At 41.7% G+C, this 17814-nt stretch overlaps 2 protein-coding genes across 6 annotated transcripts in view; one reads left to right on the top strand and one right to left on the bottom strand.

Moving 5' to 3' along the window:
* The window catches only part of cfap221 (cilia and flagella associated protein 221), a 62671-nt gene that overhangs the window by 29985 nt on the left and 14872 nt on the right, over positions 1-17814 (top strand). The gene's annotated exons all lie outside the window — the stretch shown is intronic.
* The window catches only part of LOC131104811 (gamma-aminobutyric acid receptor subunit gamma-3-like), a 53735-nt gene continuing 38525 nt past the window's right edge, over positions 2605-17814 (bottom strand). For 2 of the 4 annotated variants that reach the window (XM_058052359.1, XM_058052358.1), the window contains 4 exons: positions 15934-16071; positions 12464-12616; positions 5784-5980; positions 2605-4204 (listed from right to left, as the gene is read on the bottom strand). In XM_058052359.1, the coding sequence (XP_057908342.1) occupies positions 3920-4204; positions 5784-5980; positions 12464-12616; positions 15934-16071 (773 nt within the window). In that variant the 3' untranslated portion in view covers positions 2605-3919. Of the gene's footprint in view, positions 4205-5783; positions 5981-6684; positions 6911-12284; positions 12358-12463; positions 12617-15933; positions 16072-17814 lie in introns of those variants that run through there. The other 2 variants (XM_058052360.1, XM_058052361.1) reach the window with 2 other exon arrangements.

Below are 17814 nucleotides of genomic sequence, written 5' to 3'. Positions count from 1 at the left end.
TGGAAACTTAGCTGGACCAGGCGGGTTGCACTGGCAGGTTCACACTCCACTGTAAATTGAAGCAGACGCTGAAGCCTTTAGGACCACAATATCTGTAAAAAGCAGAGATTAAATCTTCATGACACCCTCCACGCTTTGCAGCTATAAATTTTGTCCGTAAAGACTAGGAACTAGCAAGTTCCACTTATTACCACAACGCTTGTTTCAACCCTTACTCTATCTTTTGTCCATCAAGCACATGTGAACTCCCTGATAAAGTTACAGAGCTGTTTGAAAAAAAAAACAAAAAAAAACACTGCATTGTTCACTCTTGACTAAACAATGTTGCAAGTGGGGTTATTAGACAGACAAGCCATTGAAGTGAATTTTGGGGAAAAACGGTTATACGGAGATTTATCACCTGCATGGATGCACGCTAATGCAGATCTCATGTTGATTTATGCCGCACTCCCATAGAAGCAAGGGCAGAAAGAGAAAGCGGCTGAATAGTCATCTGATTGGGGTATAAATACTGTCAGCGGGGTGTCTGCCTCCTAAAGATTAGCTGCAGTGCATGGAGCATGCAGACAAACAGCATATGTTTGTGGAGCCCGCCTGTGACAAAAATACAAAGAGACACAAAAAGAGAGGCTGTGTGCATTTTAAAAAAAAATGCATCCGGGGTGACTTCAGCAATCAGGAATGAGGCCTAAATATTTCATTTGTCTCCAGAAAGAAGGCTGGAAAGCGTTTAAACAGTCTGCTGTGTTGACAGGATCTGGCATAATATGGAGTGAATAATAGGTTTTATCTGAGTAATGGAAGCAGACAATGAGAACGTTAATGAGGAAGGTGAATTTCAATGAGCTGTACGTATTGTATATGTTTCGTCTTCTTCCTTTTGTCGGTAATCAATAGCGCCAGATGGAAGAATTTTTTTTCTACAGGGTTGTCTCTTATAACAAAGCAACCAATCAATCTCCACAAAGGTACCACATGTCACATCAAATTCTTGATATTAATGTTAGATATCAAGACAGTACAGGTTGTTTTTATGATTGTGACTGTTTGACCTGGAAACAGATTATTTCTATTTCCATTGTGGAAAAAATGGTTTGAAATCCAAACAAATCAGCCATGCTTGCATCCACCAAACAGAACAAGTTGAAATCCATGACTTGGATGAATTATTGTTGCAGATATTGCTCTGGAGGATTTTTGACTTTCTAATTTTGTAGAATTGTTGTAATTCAGCCACAATGGAGGGTTTTCCAACATGAACCGCCTTTTTCAAGGTCATGCCATGCCTAGTCAGGACTTTGACTAGGCTGCTCCTAAGTCTTCATTTTGTTTTTCTTCAGCCATTCAGAGGTGGACTTGCTGGTGTGTTTCAGATCATTTTCCTGCTGCAGACTCCAAGTTGGTTTCAGCTTGAAGTCACAAACAGCAGAATTCATGCTTTCATTTATCACACCAAGTCTTCCAGGTCCTGAAGCAACAAAACATCCCCAGACCATCACACTACCACCATATTTTACCGCTGATATGATATTCTTTGTCTTAAATGCAGCGTTACATTTACAGCAGCACTAACGGATGACAATGTCATCTGGCAAAATTGAGCTAAGCCTTAATGTTATTTTTGTGGGCCTTGCTGGCCCTGACTGCACACCCCTGCTGATACAAAGAAAGAAAGGAAAAGAAACAGTTATTTTCCGTAGCAAATGATATGATAATGTCTTGTAGACTGATTTAGATAACTATATACGTAGCTTGACTAACATAGTAGATTATTGCAAACGGAGGCCATCAATGTTCTCTCACACATTTACACCCCATGACCGTAATGCTGACTGATGTACTCCTGTCTGATACACATACTCTCTGAATGAAGCAATAAGGCATACATGTGTATAAATGCATTTGTGCACACAAACTGGCACTCGTATCAATTCTCCTTTGAGGGAATTCTCACAAGGGATGTTTAATTCTGCTTCTAAGTCAAGCTTTCTTCAAGAGTACTTCATGACCCTGGTCAATGGACAAACATGCAACACCAGACGGCTCAAATGTGAAATGCACATTGGATTTTCTCTTCATAAACACACTGGTAGCAGGCAATACTATACTTGCCTGTAGTGGGTACCAAAGATCAATAGATAAATCTAAAGTACAAATTATCCCCTTTGAAGTAATCTCACTGGAGGCTACTTCACTCTCCCAGCCTTCTCCATCATGCCTCCATGCACTTCTAGAAGGATTGGCTGGGGATACGCTGCAACTTCGTCATCATGGTCATCTCGATGTTGTCCACATCCTCAAAACGGGTCCCTTTGATGACATTCCTCATCCCTTATCGGGCGAGTAGGCTGCATGTTCTTCTCGGTCAGGAACTGTCGGATGCTCACGGCATCGAGAGTGTTACGGTTGTCCTGCCACAGCTTTCTCCTTGTAAACACTGTAGGTAGGATCCACTTTGTTGACGTGCTGCTTGATCGGCATCAGTCCCCGTCGACGATGCCATCAAATTGTTGACGCACATCCCAACTGCTTTGTTTAAAGGAATCTTAACAAAAGGAGATAAAATATGAAGTTCTCACACAGAAACGTCACAGTACACTTGACCAAAATGATTTATTCATACAAGTATTGTACCACACGCTAGAAAACATACTATTATCCTGTTAAAAGATAAAAGACTTCCTTTGCGAGTACACGTCCATGATAAGCTTGGCTTTTTCTTTTCCCACCATCTCTGGGGAAACGAAGTGGGACGTTAAAAAGTGGGAAGAATACCTGTCCACGGAAATATCGTGTCATCCAGTATTTTAACAGGGGTGATGAGGTCGCCAACACTGACCATGGGTCAGTGCTCAGATTTCAAAGTGGCTTTGTAAACACTGGTTTAAAACATACGTAGAAAATAGTGATTGTTTTTTATTAGAGTATCTGGATGTAATTGGACACTTATAAAGTGTAGTAGAAATATCAGAGGTGAAGGGAGAGTCTGTGGGCCAAAAGACAAACACCGAAAGTCACACCTCTTACAAACTAAGTACCTCTGGACAGAAACTTGTGCTGAGGCCCGATAAATACATCGTAAACTCACAAACGGAACCTCTAACATACATTCCATATGTATGAAAAAGGAAACATTAATTGGACAAACAAATCCTTTCTCCAAATGCACTATGAGAAGCTTATGTGCCAAATAACTGCCAAAACACAACAGAACAGTTAAATCGGGTTCCACGTGTCCATGTTTCCATACGTGGCATCAATTTTACATCGCAGTTGCCGTGTGAGGGCCTCCCTCCACGACCATCCGGCATCATCCATTTTTCAACACCTCTCTCTCTCTGCACAGTTCACAGTTCTTACTTTGTACCACAATATGTCGAACCTATTTTACAGCACCTACAGTCTGTGATTTTTCATCAGGGGCAAAAAAATTTATCGACTTTAATGAACTGGGCATGTGGATGGACTTCGATGCAAAACTCGTATTACAACTACTACAAAATACAGCAAGTTTGGTAAAAGATCCCTTTGTATTTATGCAGCATTGTCTGCTCATGAGTTGGCTTCCCGTAACAATACTCGTAATTCTGCGACTATTTCTAATGTGCCACGGAATGCACGGTGAACGTTTGAACGTCTCCTGTAGTGAGAACCAGCTTTGTTTTACCAAGGAATAAAACAAGCTCGGCATGCAGCGGCGTGATGGATGAGCTAATAAAAATAACGACGCTGCGGTGGCCTTTTGCACCCTTTTCTAAAGAAGGCACTATGGGTGCTCTGTCGCTTTGTGGACCCAAATACTGAAGTGCCACTCAGATGTCTGTGGTCAGCTCAGTCATGAACAGGGCCGGTCCAGTCTAGTTTATGTCTCCTCCTCCGATGCTCCCTATACGCAGCAAGTATCCTCCTCAGAATCCATCTAGAGATACAGGTAGCTGACCCAGTAAACAATATTGAAAAGCAAGAAAGACGTTGGGAAGAAAACCCGTGAGTATGAATCTAGTTCGCCGATGTTGACGTGGATGCGCCCTTTCTTCCAACCGCCTTCTTTACATTCCTCGTAGCAGCAGAAGAAACTCTTGCAGTCTTTCCCATCCAGGCACTGGTCCAGGCAGTCATCGTCATAGTCCTGCCAGAAGAGAGCGTTGCTGGTGGGCATCATTGGCCGATGGGGTGGGTGACTCGTGCTGAACGATGCATATGCCTATAAAAGGGAGACATTTTTAGACATTTGATTAGATGCTGTGTCAGCGCTTTAGAGCAAAGGTATCCAAAGTGTGGGCCGGGGATATATTGTAGAAATACATTCATTCATTCATTCATTTTCTACCGCTTATCCTCACAAGGGTCACGGGGGTGCTGGAGCCTATCTCAGCTGTCTTTGGGCGAGAGTCGGGGTACACCCTGGACTGGTCGCCAGCCAATCACAGGGCACATATAGACAAACAACCATTCACACTCACATTCATACCTATGGACAATTTGGAGTCGCCAATTAACCTAGCATGTTTTTGGAATGTGGGAGGAAACCGGAGTTGGTAGAAATACAATTTTTTTTAAATGGCAAAAATAACCACTGTTGGGAAAATATAAAGCAAAAAAGCTGAACACAGCTTTGATCTTTAATCCCTTTTGAAATGGCGTGCGAATGATGAGACTTGCTATGCAACTGAAATGCCAATGTCGATTAACGTTTGTTTTTCGATGAATGTGGAATGATCATACCAAACTTTTGCCTTCGTTTGTCTACATTTTCCTATATGAAGTGCGTCTTGTCGTATTATTCATACACTGTGTGAGTGCAACTGTGTTCTTATGTATTTTTGTAAAAAAACGTCCTTGCTGAATGGTTGTTTGTCTATATGTGCCCTGTGATTGGCTGGCGACCAGTCCAGGGTGTACCCCGCCTCTCGCCCGAAGACAGTTGGGATAGGCTCCAGCACCCCCGCGACCCTCGTGAGGAAAAAGCTGCAGAAAAGGAATGAATGAATGAATGAAAAGGTCCTTGCTAGCAATCCACTAGCTTGCTAATATGTGGAAACAAAAACCTTCCTGAAGGGAATTAATTAGAGTATTTCTTATGGGAAAAATTGATTCAGTTAAAGTGGAATGAATCAATGACGCTAACCAAGGTTCCACTGTACTAAAAGCGAGGGTGGTAATGTTGATGAATGCATGAGTGTATTTCATAACAATCGCGGATGGCGTCACATGAGAGAAGGGGAATATACAATAAACAAAGCAACAACACCAACATAAAGACTTTGTAAAACTTATTGCTTTCTCTTCTCCGCATAAGATTAGTGGCATTCACACAATAATTGTTGTGTTCCATTATTTGTGGGTAGACATTGAACCCAGAACCTCGAGACAACAAGTGAGTCATGGCTTGTCCTTGATGCGAGTACAACAATGTTGCAGACGTCTTAAAAAGAGTGGGAGTCGATGATGTCAGTGGCGGCCGTGACCAACACACTCAAATCAAAACAGACAACGCAGCAGTTTATCGAAAATGTTTGTTCATGCTCAATATTTGTATGAATTGTTTAGTTGACAATTCATGCTACCATCCAAGTGATAACATGAACTGCCACCATTGAGGTACTGGTGACACGTGCAGCCTTTAGAACACCCACGCAACCACGCTCGATGGCACGACCACTGAGGAGGGTGCTTTGGGTCTTTTATTCAGACATCTGCAATTAATTGGTTAGCGTATACCCATCACAGGTAGCAAGGACACAACCTTTTGTGCTCATTATTTGTCTTTAGAAAACGCTTACCATTTTTCGCATCTTGGCCGGGGGTCTACGTATAATATAGGAGCAGTAGTTGAGCATGGCGTACTCGATCATGGCGGCGAACACAAACAGGAAGCAGACGGTGACAAACAGGTCCATTGCTGTCACATAGGAGACTCTGGGCAGGGAGTTCCGAGCCACGGTACTCAGCGTAGTCATGGTCAGCACGGTGGTGATGCCTGGGAAGGTCAATGCAAGGTGTGAGCCAACTTTTTCCCACATGGATGCAATGTATACTGCATACTGAGTTTCTTTCATAACCTTTTGAGTTATAAATTAATACATGCAGTGATACCTTGATCGAATTCAATAGTGTTTCTCACCTTCTTTATGAAAGTGCTAGCAATTGAAACTTTCATTAGCCCCATGGAGCCTTATTTTGCAGAATGACATAGTACGCGGGCGGCACGGCGGTCGAGTGGTTAGCGCGCAGACCTCACAGCTAGGAGACCAAGGTTCAATTCCACCCTCCATCTCTGTGTGGAGTTTGCATGTTCTCCCCGTGCATGCGTGGGTTTTCTCCGGGTACTCCGGTTTCCTCCCACATTCCAAGGTTAAAAAGAGGCTAGGTTAATTGGCAACTCCAAATTGTCCATAGGTATGAATGTGAGTGTGAATGGTTGTTTGTCTATATGTGCCCTGTGATTGGCTGGCGACCAGTCCAGGGTGTACCCCGCCTCTCGCCTGAAGACAGCTGGGATAGGCTCCAGCACCCCCGCGACCCTCGTGAAAAAGCGGAAAACGGGTAGAAAATTAATGAATGAATGAACATAGTACGCGGCAAACTTACTAGTTTGTTATGTGTAGTATTACACCGAGACAAATTTTCAACAAAACATGAGTTAGGTTGCCAATTGCAACACCTTTCATAATGACAAAAAAAAACATAGACATGGATCAGAGGACTAAGGATGTACCAGATTTTTTTGTTGTTGTGAGAGACAAGTAATAAGACTTGTATGCTGTGTACAAAAAGCATGTATTGTCTTGATCTTCTTGTCATACTTAATAATTGCAGCCTTATCGCTCAGCATTGCAAACGCTTCACCACATCGATAATGACGTCATCTGAACATTTGTGTTGCTTCCACTGCAGGGACAAATTGAACCTGTTGGATTAAATGATTCGAAATTAGACCTGGCACATCACATACCATTGTTAAAGACACTGTGTACGGCCTCAGTGGAGTTAAATCGATTCATTCAGTGAGTGATGTTAAGAAAGAGAGTGCGATGGAGTCGCACACCGAGACACGAGCGGCCCGTTTTGTCATCTGTGGCTCTTTATGCCGCGTCTTATCCGTGCCCTTCTTCTTCCCTCAGCCTCTTTCATCCTCATCTCCTACATGTTGTTCATGGTGCTGTTTTCACCCACCGTTTCCATAGAGACGAGTCTATTTCAAGCTACTCTGGTCTCGCGCGCGTCTTTGCACGTCCTCACTCGTTACATTTAAGGTACATGAACAAGTCTCGTCTGCCTTCTCAACTCTGTGCACATGCAAGGTGTTTGGTCCAGTGTTGCGTGCACTACAGCTTTTCTCCATCAAATGAAGACCACTAATCTCATTTTCATGGTCCCATTCACTCTTTGGGAATCGTCTCTGTGTGATGCCATGGCAACCGTGGTGATGCCATGTCTGCACAGGCTACTGAAAACAACCTGTGGTGTAGGAAAAGCTGTGGCTCATATGCCAGAGCACATGTATAGTTAGCTGGTGTGATCACAGCAACTACAAGGGCAAATATGCTGTTTTCTGTTTCATCACAACCTCTTATTGGACAATATGGAGTCATGGCATGATGCACGTTTTGGGCCAACATTACTTCACGATTCAGATATATACACATATCATTACAATTGTGTGTTACATTTCTGCTCTGGCTGCTCAGTACAATATTTCTGTCAAAATATTAGTGCAGAAAGAATGGAGTTTGCTGAACATAAAGTGATGTAGCCTATATTTAAAGGTAGGGATGTCCGCCGGCTAATATTGGCATAAACATGAGATATCAGTTTTTCTGCCAATAATGATATCGGCATGCATGTGATGATGTGCTTCCATTCGCGGTCTGGAATTATTTACCAGTTTTGCCTTTGGATTGTAAATATGTAATATTCAATGAAAGTGCTAAGGAAGACTCATATTTAAGCCATTTAAGGTATAAATACAAGTGTGTGTTGCTATAAATATGTTGCAGTGCTATGGTAGCTGAGTGCGCAGCAAACAGGAAGTGGCATCAGGGTTTCGGCTTAGCATGGCTAGGAGTTAGTAGTAAATGATTGTGCTTGCTGTGTGATAATTCTAATTTGCCATAAAAGCATATTGTTCCGACAAGAAAGTCTGGTGCTTGTGCGTCACACCGAACATTACAGTAACATTGCTGACACTTAGTGACCCGTGTACATATCATGACAGCCATGTTTAGCCATGTTTGAATGTTGAAAATGCCTTATTTAGGCAGAAAAAACACATAAAATCTGCTTAAATGTGAATAATTTTGACAAATAATATTCATTCATTCATTTTCTACCGCTTTTTCCTCACGAGGGTCGCGGGGGGTGCTGGAGCCTATCCCAGCTGTCTTTGGGCGAGAGGCAGGGTACACCCTGGACTGGTCGCCAGCAAATCACAGGGCAACAAATAATATTTGTATATTTGTACAGTGTCCAGAAAGGTGCTGATAAATAAAATTAGTTACTATTAATATGTTTACATCCATCCATCCATGATTTAATTATGATTATATTGAAATATTTTCATTGAAATAATGGTCTTTTTGTACATTCACTTGTTTCTGGGTTACACCAAGCTCTCATTAAGAAGAGCGGCAGGTTCACAGCCATTGGCTCCTCATTGAAAGTCTTATTTATGCTAATTGTGTCATGACACATTTAAATAATGTTCAACCGACTGATATAAAGGTTCTACATGTCAACCACAATCTAATCTGGTCAGTGGTGATTTAAAGCCACATCTGTCATGCGGATCCAGTCTGACATTAATTCCCTTGAACTTTAAGTGTGTTTACTCAACCATACGTTCATGTGTTGACTATGGGACACTGCTTTGCTTTTTCCTTTGAAAACAGCTACACGCTTGTGCGGAAAAAAGAAAAAGCTCCCACTTCTCCTTGTAACCCCATTTAAAGGAACGATACCACCTGAGTTTATCTCTGTGCCATCATCCCCAGAGGAACACTGTCAGCGCTTCAGCTCTATATTTGACGTGTCGCCGCGGACAAGTGTTTGTGTGAATGATGGCTCTTCCCGGAAAATCTTGGCTTTAGAGCAGCAACCGTAAGGACAATTTATTGTTGTTTTGATGGTGCAGGTTTCACCCTTCAGTTGAGAAGTGTCATTGATGTTTAAGCCACAGTGGTAAAAAAACACATGGATGGCATCAAGGCACATTTATTGTAACACCGTGTCAAATTTTGTGGATTAGGGTGGATTAATCTATGATTGTTATTAATCTGATAAAAAAATTTAACGCAATTAATCCATCTGCAGTGCAGAATTACTTCACAGCTACGATTATAAATGAAACTTTTTATTAAGAAAACAATCTCTGTGTCCCCAAAATAATAACTGGTTTGGCCATCCTTAGCCGCAACAACTGCAATCAAGCCTTTGCGATAACTTGCAATGACTCTTTTACAGCGCTGTGGAGGAATTTTGGCCACCTATCTTTGGAGAATTGTTGTCATTCAGCCACATTGGAGGCTTTTCCAGTATGAAGTGCTTTTTAAATGGGATTCAGGTCAGGATGTTGACAAGGCCACTCCAAAGTCTTAAGTTGGTTTGAGCATGAGGTCACAAACAGATGGCCGGATATTGTCCTTCCCAAAGGTCTTGGAGATCATCAAGTTTTTGGGCAAACTTGAGATGAGCCTTAATGTTCTTTTTTTCAGTGGTTTTCGTCTTGGAAATGTCTTCTTATGGTAAAGTCATGAACACCGACCTGAACTGAGGCAAATGAGGGCTGCAGTTCTTTGGATGTTGTTGTGGGGTCTTTTGTGACCTCTTGGATAAGTCGTCGCTGCACTAATAGGGTAATTTTGGTTGGCCGAAGGTTTACCACTGTTCCATGTATCACTGTTCCACTGTTCCAAGAAATGTGTTCAGTTGTGTTGTCATCGAGTAATATTGAAATTTCTTTCGTGATCTGATAGATTTAATTGTAACAAACATGCCAAAAAAAACAAGCAATCAGCAACTCTATGATTAATCTGATAAAAAATTTTAACTGTTTGACAGCACTATAAATATTGTCGTAGTGAAGTTTATGCAAGCATCGGCAACTACTCTGAGCAGTAATATTAGCACAAGTATTATAATAGATGATGCAAGGTGGCCATTTTCCTTATTTTAGGGGCATTTTATGAAAGTGCATTTCTAATAATCTGCTAAACTACTTTGCAAGATGTCATGATTGCATGTTTACTTGTCTGTCTTGGACTGTACATACACAGTTTTTGTGTCATGAGCTAGGTCTATATTCCCATTGCTTCTCTAAGCGCCATCTGATTTGCACAGACTGGAGTCGAATGGAAATCAACCCCAGCTCGGTTCTTCTGCCAGCCTGCTGCTCCCCAAATGTCCTGCTTCGAGGAGTGGTGGCTAAGTGACGGTTCTTTACAAATGCCACCTGGAGGATGTTAGCAGCTTGTCAAATGGCGTTGCCCTGGCTGGCTCGGAGGGTGGGATTCGGCATCATCACCTCCCCTATTGGAATGAGCCGCCTCCCTCTTTCTGACATTTGTCTGTGTCGCTTGGCGTCAAAGGGCCACACTTCACTTGGCATCCTTGTTTTATGCCTGCCTTTTTTTTCTTCCTCCCTCTCTTATCTCGCGTCCCGCCCTCTAGCCTTAAGATCAGCTCTCTGTCACGACTTGAAAATGGAGGCGATGTACCGTAGAGGACAGGGTAAATGACTTTGGGTTGTTGAGTTGAATGGGGATGTTTATCAGGAGTGGGACACTCTGCTTCCCAGTGCTGTCTGTTTGTTGTGTTCTCTGAAAGAGATCACAAGCCTTTCTCAGCTTGTGGCCGTGTATCACACCACCTCCCGTGTGCTGGGAGCGTTTGCTGCCTTGAAAATGGCTTGACTGGGGATGAAGTCCATATGGACAATACATGTACATGGCTACTTTAAAAATGGATATCCACATGACAACACATCACATACTCATCAGAAGTCCATATCTCGATATAGTGACAGATGAGTAGTAGAGTACATTTCCACATAAAACGATGTTTTCTTGAGGACGGAAGGCTGAAACACACGGAAACATCTGAGGCTGGCAAGTATCAGCTCAGCACAAATTCAATTACCATGAAATCATTTCCAAATCAAAGTCAATTTCGGTTAAAATCAAAACAGGGATGCCTCAGTGAATGCTCCACGACTAGTCATTCTGTGATGAAGTTTTCCAATCAATCTGGGCTGACTGTCTTCTTTATTGCCGCGGGGAGGTTCTAGGTGAATTTCTGTGACATTCACTGATGAGGCTCAGTGGGACCCTGAGTATTTCCAAAATGATTACAATATATAAGGCATCTAATAAGCTGGATGGATACATTTGAGTACACATTTTGATTAATCGATAACCATAATCACAATTCGGTAAGGTTCTGTATATCTGGCTTAAAAATCTCGGTATACTCTTGTATTTTTTCATGTATTTCTATCTTGTGTGTGTGTTCCTGCCAGTATAATCTACTTCCTGCTTCCCATCCTCCAAGCTCCTCATGACGACACCATATACTCCCTAGTTATTAGTTCTTGTTTTTTTCTTTCATGCCCTTTTCATTTTTTTGTATCCTCTTGTTTTTTTTTCCTATATGCGGCATTTTTAAAAACTCTTGCTGACTGAAACCTTTTGGTCTGGCTCTGGGATCCTTACTTTAGCCTTATTAAACTATTGACCAAGTGGTTAAGCCACGCATGCTTATGACTGTTCAGTTGTATTCATCACAATGGTGAAAACTCATTCAATACCAAAGAACTATATTTGAAGGCCACAAGGGAAACAAACCAAAGGCTAGGCTGTAATGATATGTAGTCTTCTACCCTGGTCACCAGGTGTCAGTAATGTTGGAATGATGAGAGGAAGTACCATTCTAACGTGTTGGAATGTTAATGTATATTTATATATATTTTCTCTTATTATGTTTAATATATTGCTGGGCAATATGAGCGTAAAGGTGACTATGGGGTGTAAAGTTATATATGCAGTTTATTGGAAGATAGATCACATTTGTACAAAATGTGGTATTTACAATGTTGACCTTTCTTCTCCAGAATGTCTGCAATTAATTGGTTTCTGGAATTTGCTCATTACTACGATATAGAAGCAGTGCGCATCACAAAAATGAAAACCTTTATACCCAATTTGTCAGCACATCAAGTGAAATTCTTACAGAGGCACACATTGTGGATGTACACATACTTCATGTGTTCAAGCTCACTGGACACTCACCTCAATAAGATCACTAAGGACAACATCATCATCCACAGGAAAGCAAATGAACAAAGTGCAGACATGCAGCATACTTCAACATGCAGAAGAAAACAAATGATAAGTTACTGAGCAGTTGATGGGATGCATGATGCTAAAACAGAGCTGTCATGCACAGTCGCGTTACACAGAAAGCTTACCTAAGGCCGTCCTCGCCGGCGTGGCGTCACTCTTGATCCAGAAGGAGACCCAGGACAGGACCACAGTCAAAATACAGGGGATGTAAGTCTGGATGGTGAAGTAGCCCATCCTTCTGCTGAGGTCAAAGTACACCGTCATCAACACATAGTCTCCTGTTGGAAGGAAATTAGAGTAAGTCACATAAACATGGTGGATTCAGTTAGGATGAATCAATTTTTAATATTAAATCAGATGCTTAATTGAGTCCGAGTTCCCTTTTATGTAGTCAGTGACAGTGTAATTGCTAATTATTTGAGAGTTGATGTATAAATGCTTCTAATTGCAACAGTCACTTGACTGCAGCGCAGTAATGACCTCTTAGAGTAGGACCTTGACGTTGAAGTTCTACACTGTTGGAAGTATTCCGCAAAAAAGGAGCTTTGTGATGTGCTGCCATGAGGCCATTTGAAAGGGAAAAGATGAGTAAAACATGTCTCCAACACTCAACTACTGTCAAACTCGCCTGAAAATGTAGAAAATAGAAGAGAGTTTTGACAAAGAATGTACTGTCATATACTGTACAAGTATAAATCGCACATCTATCATAATGGGCGAGATGGACTGTTGAGAGAGACCCTGTTCCCTGAAGCTTGGTCAGTCCTTTATTGTTGATTTGAGTATATAATTATAGGTTATCACATGGTTTGCCACATGGGCCTGATACCAGACAAACCATGTGATGATCTTATTATCACATACTATTTAATCATAAGCTTATTATCACATACTATTTAATCAAAAGACCATTTTGTTTCCAGAAAATGTTCAGTTTATTACATGTATTATATCTAAACAGTGCAAACACAATAATTGCAAAAATATTTCAACAATAATATTTTATCATCGTCTGACAATTAAAGTTCCATTAATCAAGTTTGGGTTTTTTGGTGACTGGAGAAGCACTAGGAATATTTATAGTGTGTGTTCACGCTCGTGCGCTGTTCTCTGATGTTGTTGTTTCACGGGCACGATACCAGAGCAGCGCGCTCTGAGTGGACAGCTACGGGGGCTGATACTGGACATGGTTAAACTCTATATTTTATCAGTATCACTGCCCTGGGCTTTGACACAGTATCATTTAGGCCTTTTCCCGTATCTTTCATGGGTGGTTTCTAGGGTACAGGGCCAATTAATACTGTAGTATGTGATAATATACAGTATATAGTGTATGTGTACACACACAAACACACAAAGCTAGAAGTTATACATTTTCACATCACGGCATCCACATAAACAGACAAATATCAGACTAACAACTCCAATACTGTTCTCCTTATAAAAGCAGCAAAGCACCGATTTCATTTAGAAGCTGTTATTTTAAGCTCCATATAATATGCATTCTCGCATTAACACTGATGAGCGGGAGAGCTTCACTAGAGGACATCTAGTGAAGCACGAAAGGAAGTGAATGAACATTTTAGTGACTGAGTGCCTCTCTAAATGCTGAGTATCTCTAGGAGACCCCCCCCCCCCCCCCCACATGTGGAGAGGCTTCACGCACAAGAAGGCATTTGAAATGTCTCACAGTCGTCTTGCAATGACAGACGAGGGAGAGCAGTATTTCTGAATCGCAAAGAGATAGAATAGAAGCTTCTGGGGGACTTTTGAAGAATTGGTAATAATAGTAGCTCTGCAGGTGGTGGGTGGAAATACCCAGTGTCCACTTCTGTCACTAAAGCTCACATACTGAGGACGAACAGGCAACAGAGGGAAAGATGTGCAATGGAGTAGGAAGGAGAAAGAGAAACAACATTTGGCAAGTTGGTCACGATGTGAATTAATCACATGTATTTTCATCCGCATGATCTAATTATCATGCGTGAGATGACAGCGCTCTGACGAGTGACAGGGAAAACAAAAGTGAAGTCATAAATAAGAAAGAGATGGATTTTCTTGAAGGTGTTGGGAGGTTTGTCTTCACAGAACAATGAGGTTTACTCTGTGGGACTCCAGCATCTGTCGTAATTCAATTTTATTGCCTCTGGCATAGGTCATGTTTTCAATTATGTTTTTTTTGGGTCTACTTCGTTGACATTGTTTTTTATAATCGTTAACATTGGTGATTGATAAATAATTCAAAATGTTTTAGATTTTCTAATGGACAAAAATGGAGGAAATCATATTTGTCCAAGGTTCATTCCATCCATCCATTTTCTATGCTTATTCTAACTACACGCAGGGGTATGCTGGAGCCTATCCCAGCTGACCGAGAGGTGGAGTACACCCTGGACTGATCACCAGCAGCGCACTCACATTCATACCTATGCGTACCAGCTGGGATAGGCTCCAGCATAACCCTAGTGAGGATAAGCGGCGTGCGTATTTTAATGCCCAAATATTTCAAACAAGATAACTAATATGCACGGCAAACCAAGTGGTTAGCGTGCATGCCTCACAGCGAGGAGACCCGAGTTCAATTCCACCCTTGGCCATCTCTGTATGGAGTTTGCATGTTCTCTCCGTGCATGCGTGGGTTTTCTCCGGGGACTCCTCCGGGGGCTTCCTCCCACATTCCAAAAAACATGCTAGGTTAATTATGTGAGTGTGAATGGTTGTTTGTCTATATGTGCCCTGTGATTGGCTGGCGACCAGTCCGGGGTGTACCCAGCCTCTCGCCCGAAAACAGCTGGGATAAGCTCCAGCATCACTGCGACCCTCATGACGATAAGCAGTAGAAAATGAATGAATAAATGAAAGATCACTACAAATGAGTACTGTTTTGGACAGTATTAAATGAGGGAGCGATGCTACAATGACGTCTTGTTTTTTTCAAACCAAAAATAACAAAAATCTGCTTCTCTGGTTAAGGAGTACTTGGCTGAAAAATTCAAACATTCCACATGGGGGTACTTCACTAAAACAAGTCTGAAAAACACTGCCCTTGGTCATCGTCTTTCTCTCCCAATTCCCAATATTTGGGCCTTGGTAGTGCTCCTTTTTTATACTGGGATCAAAACTAAATGGAATATTCATGTGGGAAGCTCTTTGAAAGCCAAATCAGGAGATCAGTGCAGTGGAGGCAAAGAGGTTAACAATAAGCGTGTCATGTTCTGGGCCTCATCTCCCTCATTCATAATGCTCTGCTTAATCAGCCATTAAAACCAGCATTAAAAATGAATTAGGAACTGTCCCACACGAAGCCAGTCGTGGGTGTAATTAGTGGAACCTATTGGAGTGACAATATTACGACAGTATCCTCCAAACAACAAGCAAGAACGGTATGATAGAGTCTGCAAAGTGAACCTGACTGAATAATTCAACTTTTCCTTTAATCTTTAATTTAACTGATTAATGCTGGTGAAAAAGACTATTTGCCCTTCCAGCCTGAAGGCACTACATGGATCTCCAGCTTGTTTGATGACATTTATGGTGAACCTATGCATGAAGTAATGTCTGCAGTCATTAAGATGAATGACATGTCCTTCCTTACCTGCAGTTGTCGTCAATACATCGGTTGTGTTTCGGAGCCCCATGAAATCAAACTGGTAGAGTCGCCAGTATTTCTGGTCCGACGTCTCCACTGAGTTCCGCCTCCACTTGTACACAATTTCATCTTGAGGGTAGCCATCTAAAAACAACACAGACACTCTTTAATCTTTATGGCATGTGACCTTAAAGAAACAGTTTCAAATCACCTGGATATTACACTGGCTTGTAATAAAGAGAATAGAATCCCAGTTGTAGCCGACGTGACCCTAGATAGCTATCGATAATAGTTGTGGGCCAGCCAGGACACCTTTGTGTTGGATGTTGTTGTGTGAGTCTGTGTTATCATATTTATGTCTATTTTGATCTGATTATATTTACTATATTGGCTAATAATAATATAAAGGGGCCTGTAGGGCTGTTATTTCATGTCTTGGGAGCTCTAATGGTTTTAAAAACTGTATTTACCCACCTCTTTAAATCTGTTTTTAATGTCTAACTTTTTATACCTGACTGCTGTGCCCCGCCTTTAACCATGTTTTAGCTGTGTATAAACGAATGAATGTTGTATTTTAATGTATCTTTTACTCTGTTTACTTGCTTTTATTCAACTCAGTTTTTCTGTAAAGCGTCTTTGAGTATTTTGAAAAGCGTTATACAAAATGTCAAATGTATTATTATTCATTCATTTTCTACTGCTTATCCTCACGAGGGTCGCGGGGGTGCTGGAGCCTATCCAAGCTGTCTTTGGGCGAGAGGAGGGGTACACCCTGGACTGGTCGCCAGCCAATCACAGGGCACATATAGACAAACAACCATTCACACTCACATTCATACCTATGGACAATTTGGAGTCGGCAATTAACCTTATTATTATTATTATTGTTATTATTATTATTATTCAGAAGATGCTTTTCAATACCATAACTATGAAAATCTTCCCATAGTAATACTGAATCCTACTTAGTGGAAACTCATTCATCCAGGTCGGGTCTGGAACCAATTAACTGCAATAAACGATGGACGACTGTAAATAATATCACACAGTATCCTAGTGTGTTACATGGACGTGGCAGGGAGGCTGAGCCCAGGTCAGTAAGATCTTCATGGGGGAATGAGTGACTGCAATAATGAGCCATGGACGAGCCCTTGTTGCGGGCCTCGCTGGAAACCACATAATTATGCGAATGCTCTCATTAAGAGGATGGCACGCTATTAGACGTTATAGGAGTGACGTCTCGCTAGCTTTAGCGGGTCTCACTTTGCTTCAGCTGGTAAATGAGCACAACCTATCAGTGCAGAGAACACAGCCAAGTATTTCCAAATGAGGACCATGGTGATGGAATCTTATGAATGTGAAAGTGCTTCAGTAAAATGCAAATGAGGCGGGTGCTACATTTTAAAAGACATGCCATCTTTTTGTGTCTCAGTGACAGGAGTCGCTTGAATGGTCTAATCAATACGTCTGATTTGTTGACGCTGAGACATCAACCACTTGAAATTAACTCATCTCCACTGACCTGTTGGTACGCTGAGTTTGCAAGATGTCTGCTTTATGGAATAATTTAGTGTTGGAAACTTTCACATATTCCCACCATTGACAGTCCGGGGGAAAGTGCTGAGATGTGATGGAAGTGTCACTTTTTTCCTTTTCTTGCTGGCAAATTACCCGCTGGCGCTCAATCATAGTGAGCATGCTTGCCACATAGAGTTCCATTTACAGTACATGTAAATATGGTACAGTTATAGTGACACAGTAAGAGCACTTCACGCCTCTACAGACCCCCTTTCACACTGCATTTAAAGAAAGCTTTTCTTGGATTTTTACCATGTCGCTGTTTTTTGAGGACAACATGGAATGGAAGGGGATGTCAATGGCAACTTC

The sequence above is a fragment of the Doryrhamphus excisus genome, chromosome 16 (genome assembly GCF_030265055.1).
Source record: "Doryrhamphus excisus isolate RoL2022-K1 chromosome 16, RoL_Dexc_1.0, whole genome shotgun sequence".
Lineage (NCBI taxonomy): Eukaryota > Metazoa > Chordata > Actinopteri > Syngnathiformes > Syngnathidae > Doryrhamphus > Doryrhamphus excisus.
Note: the sequence above shows the minus strand (reverse complement) of the source record. Positions and strands in the feature narration are given on the sequence as shown.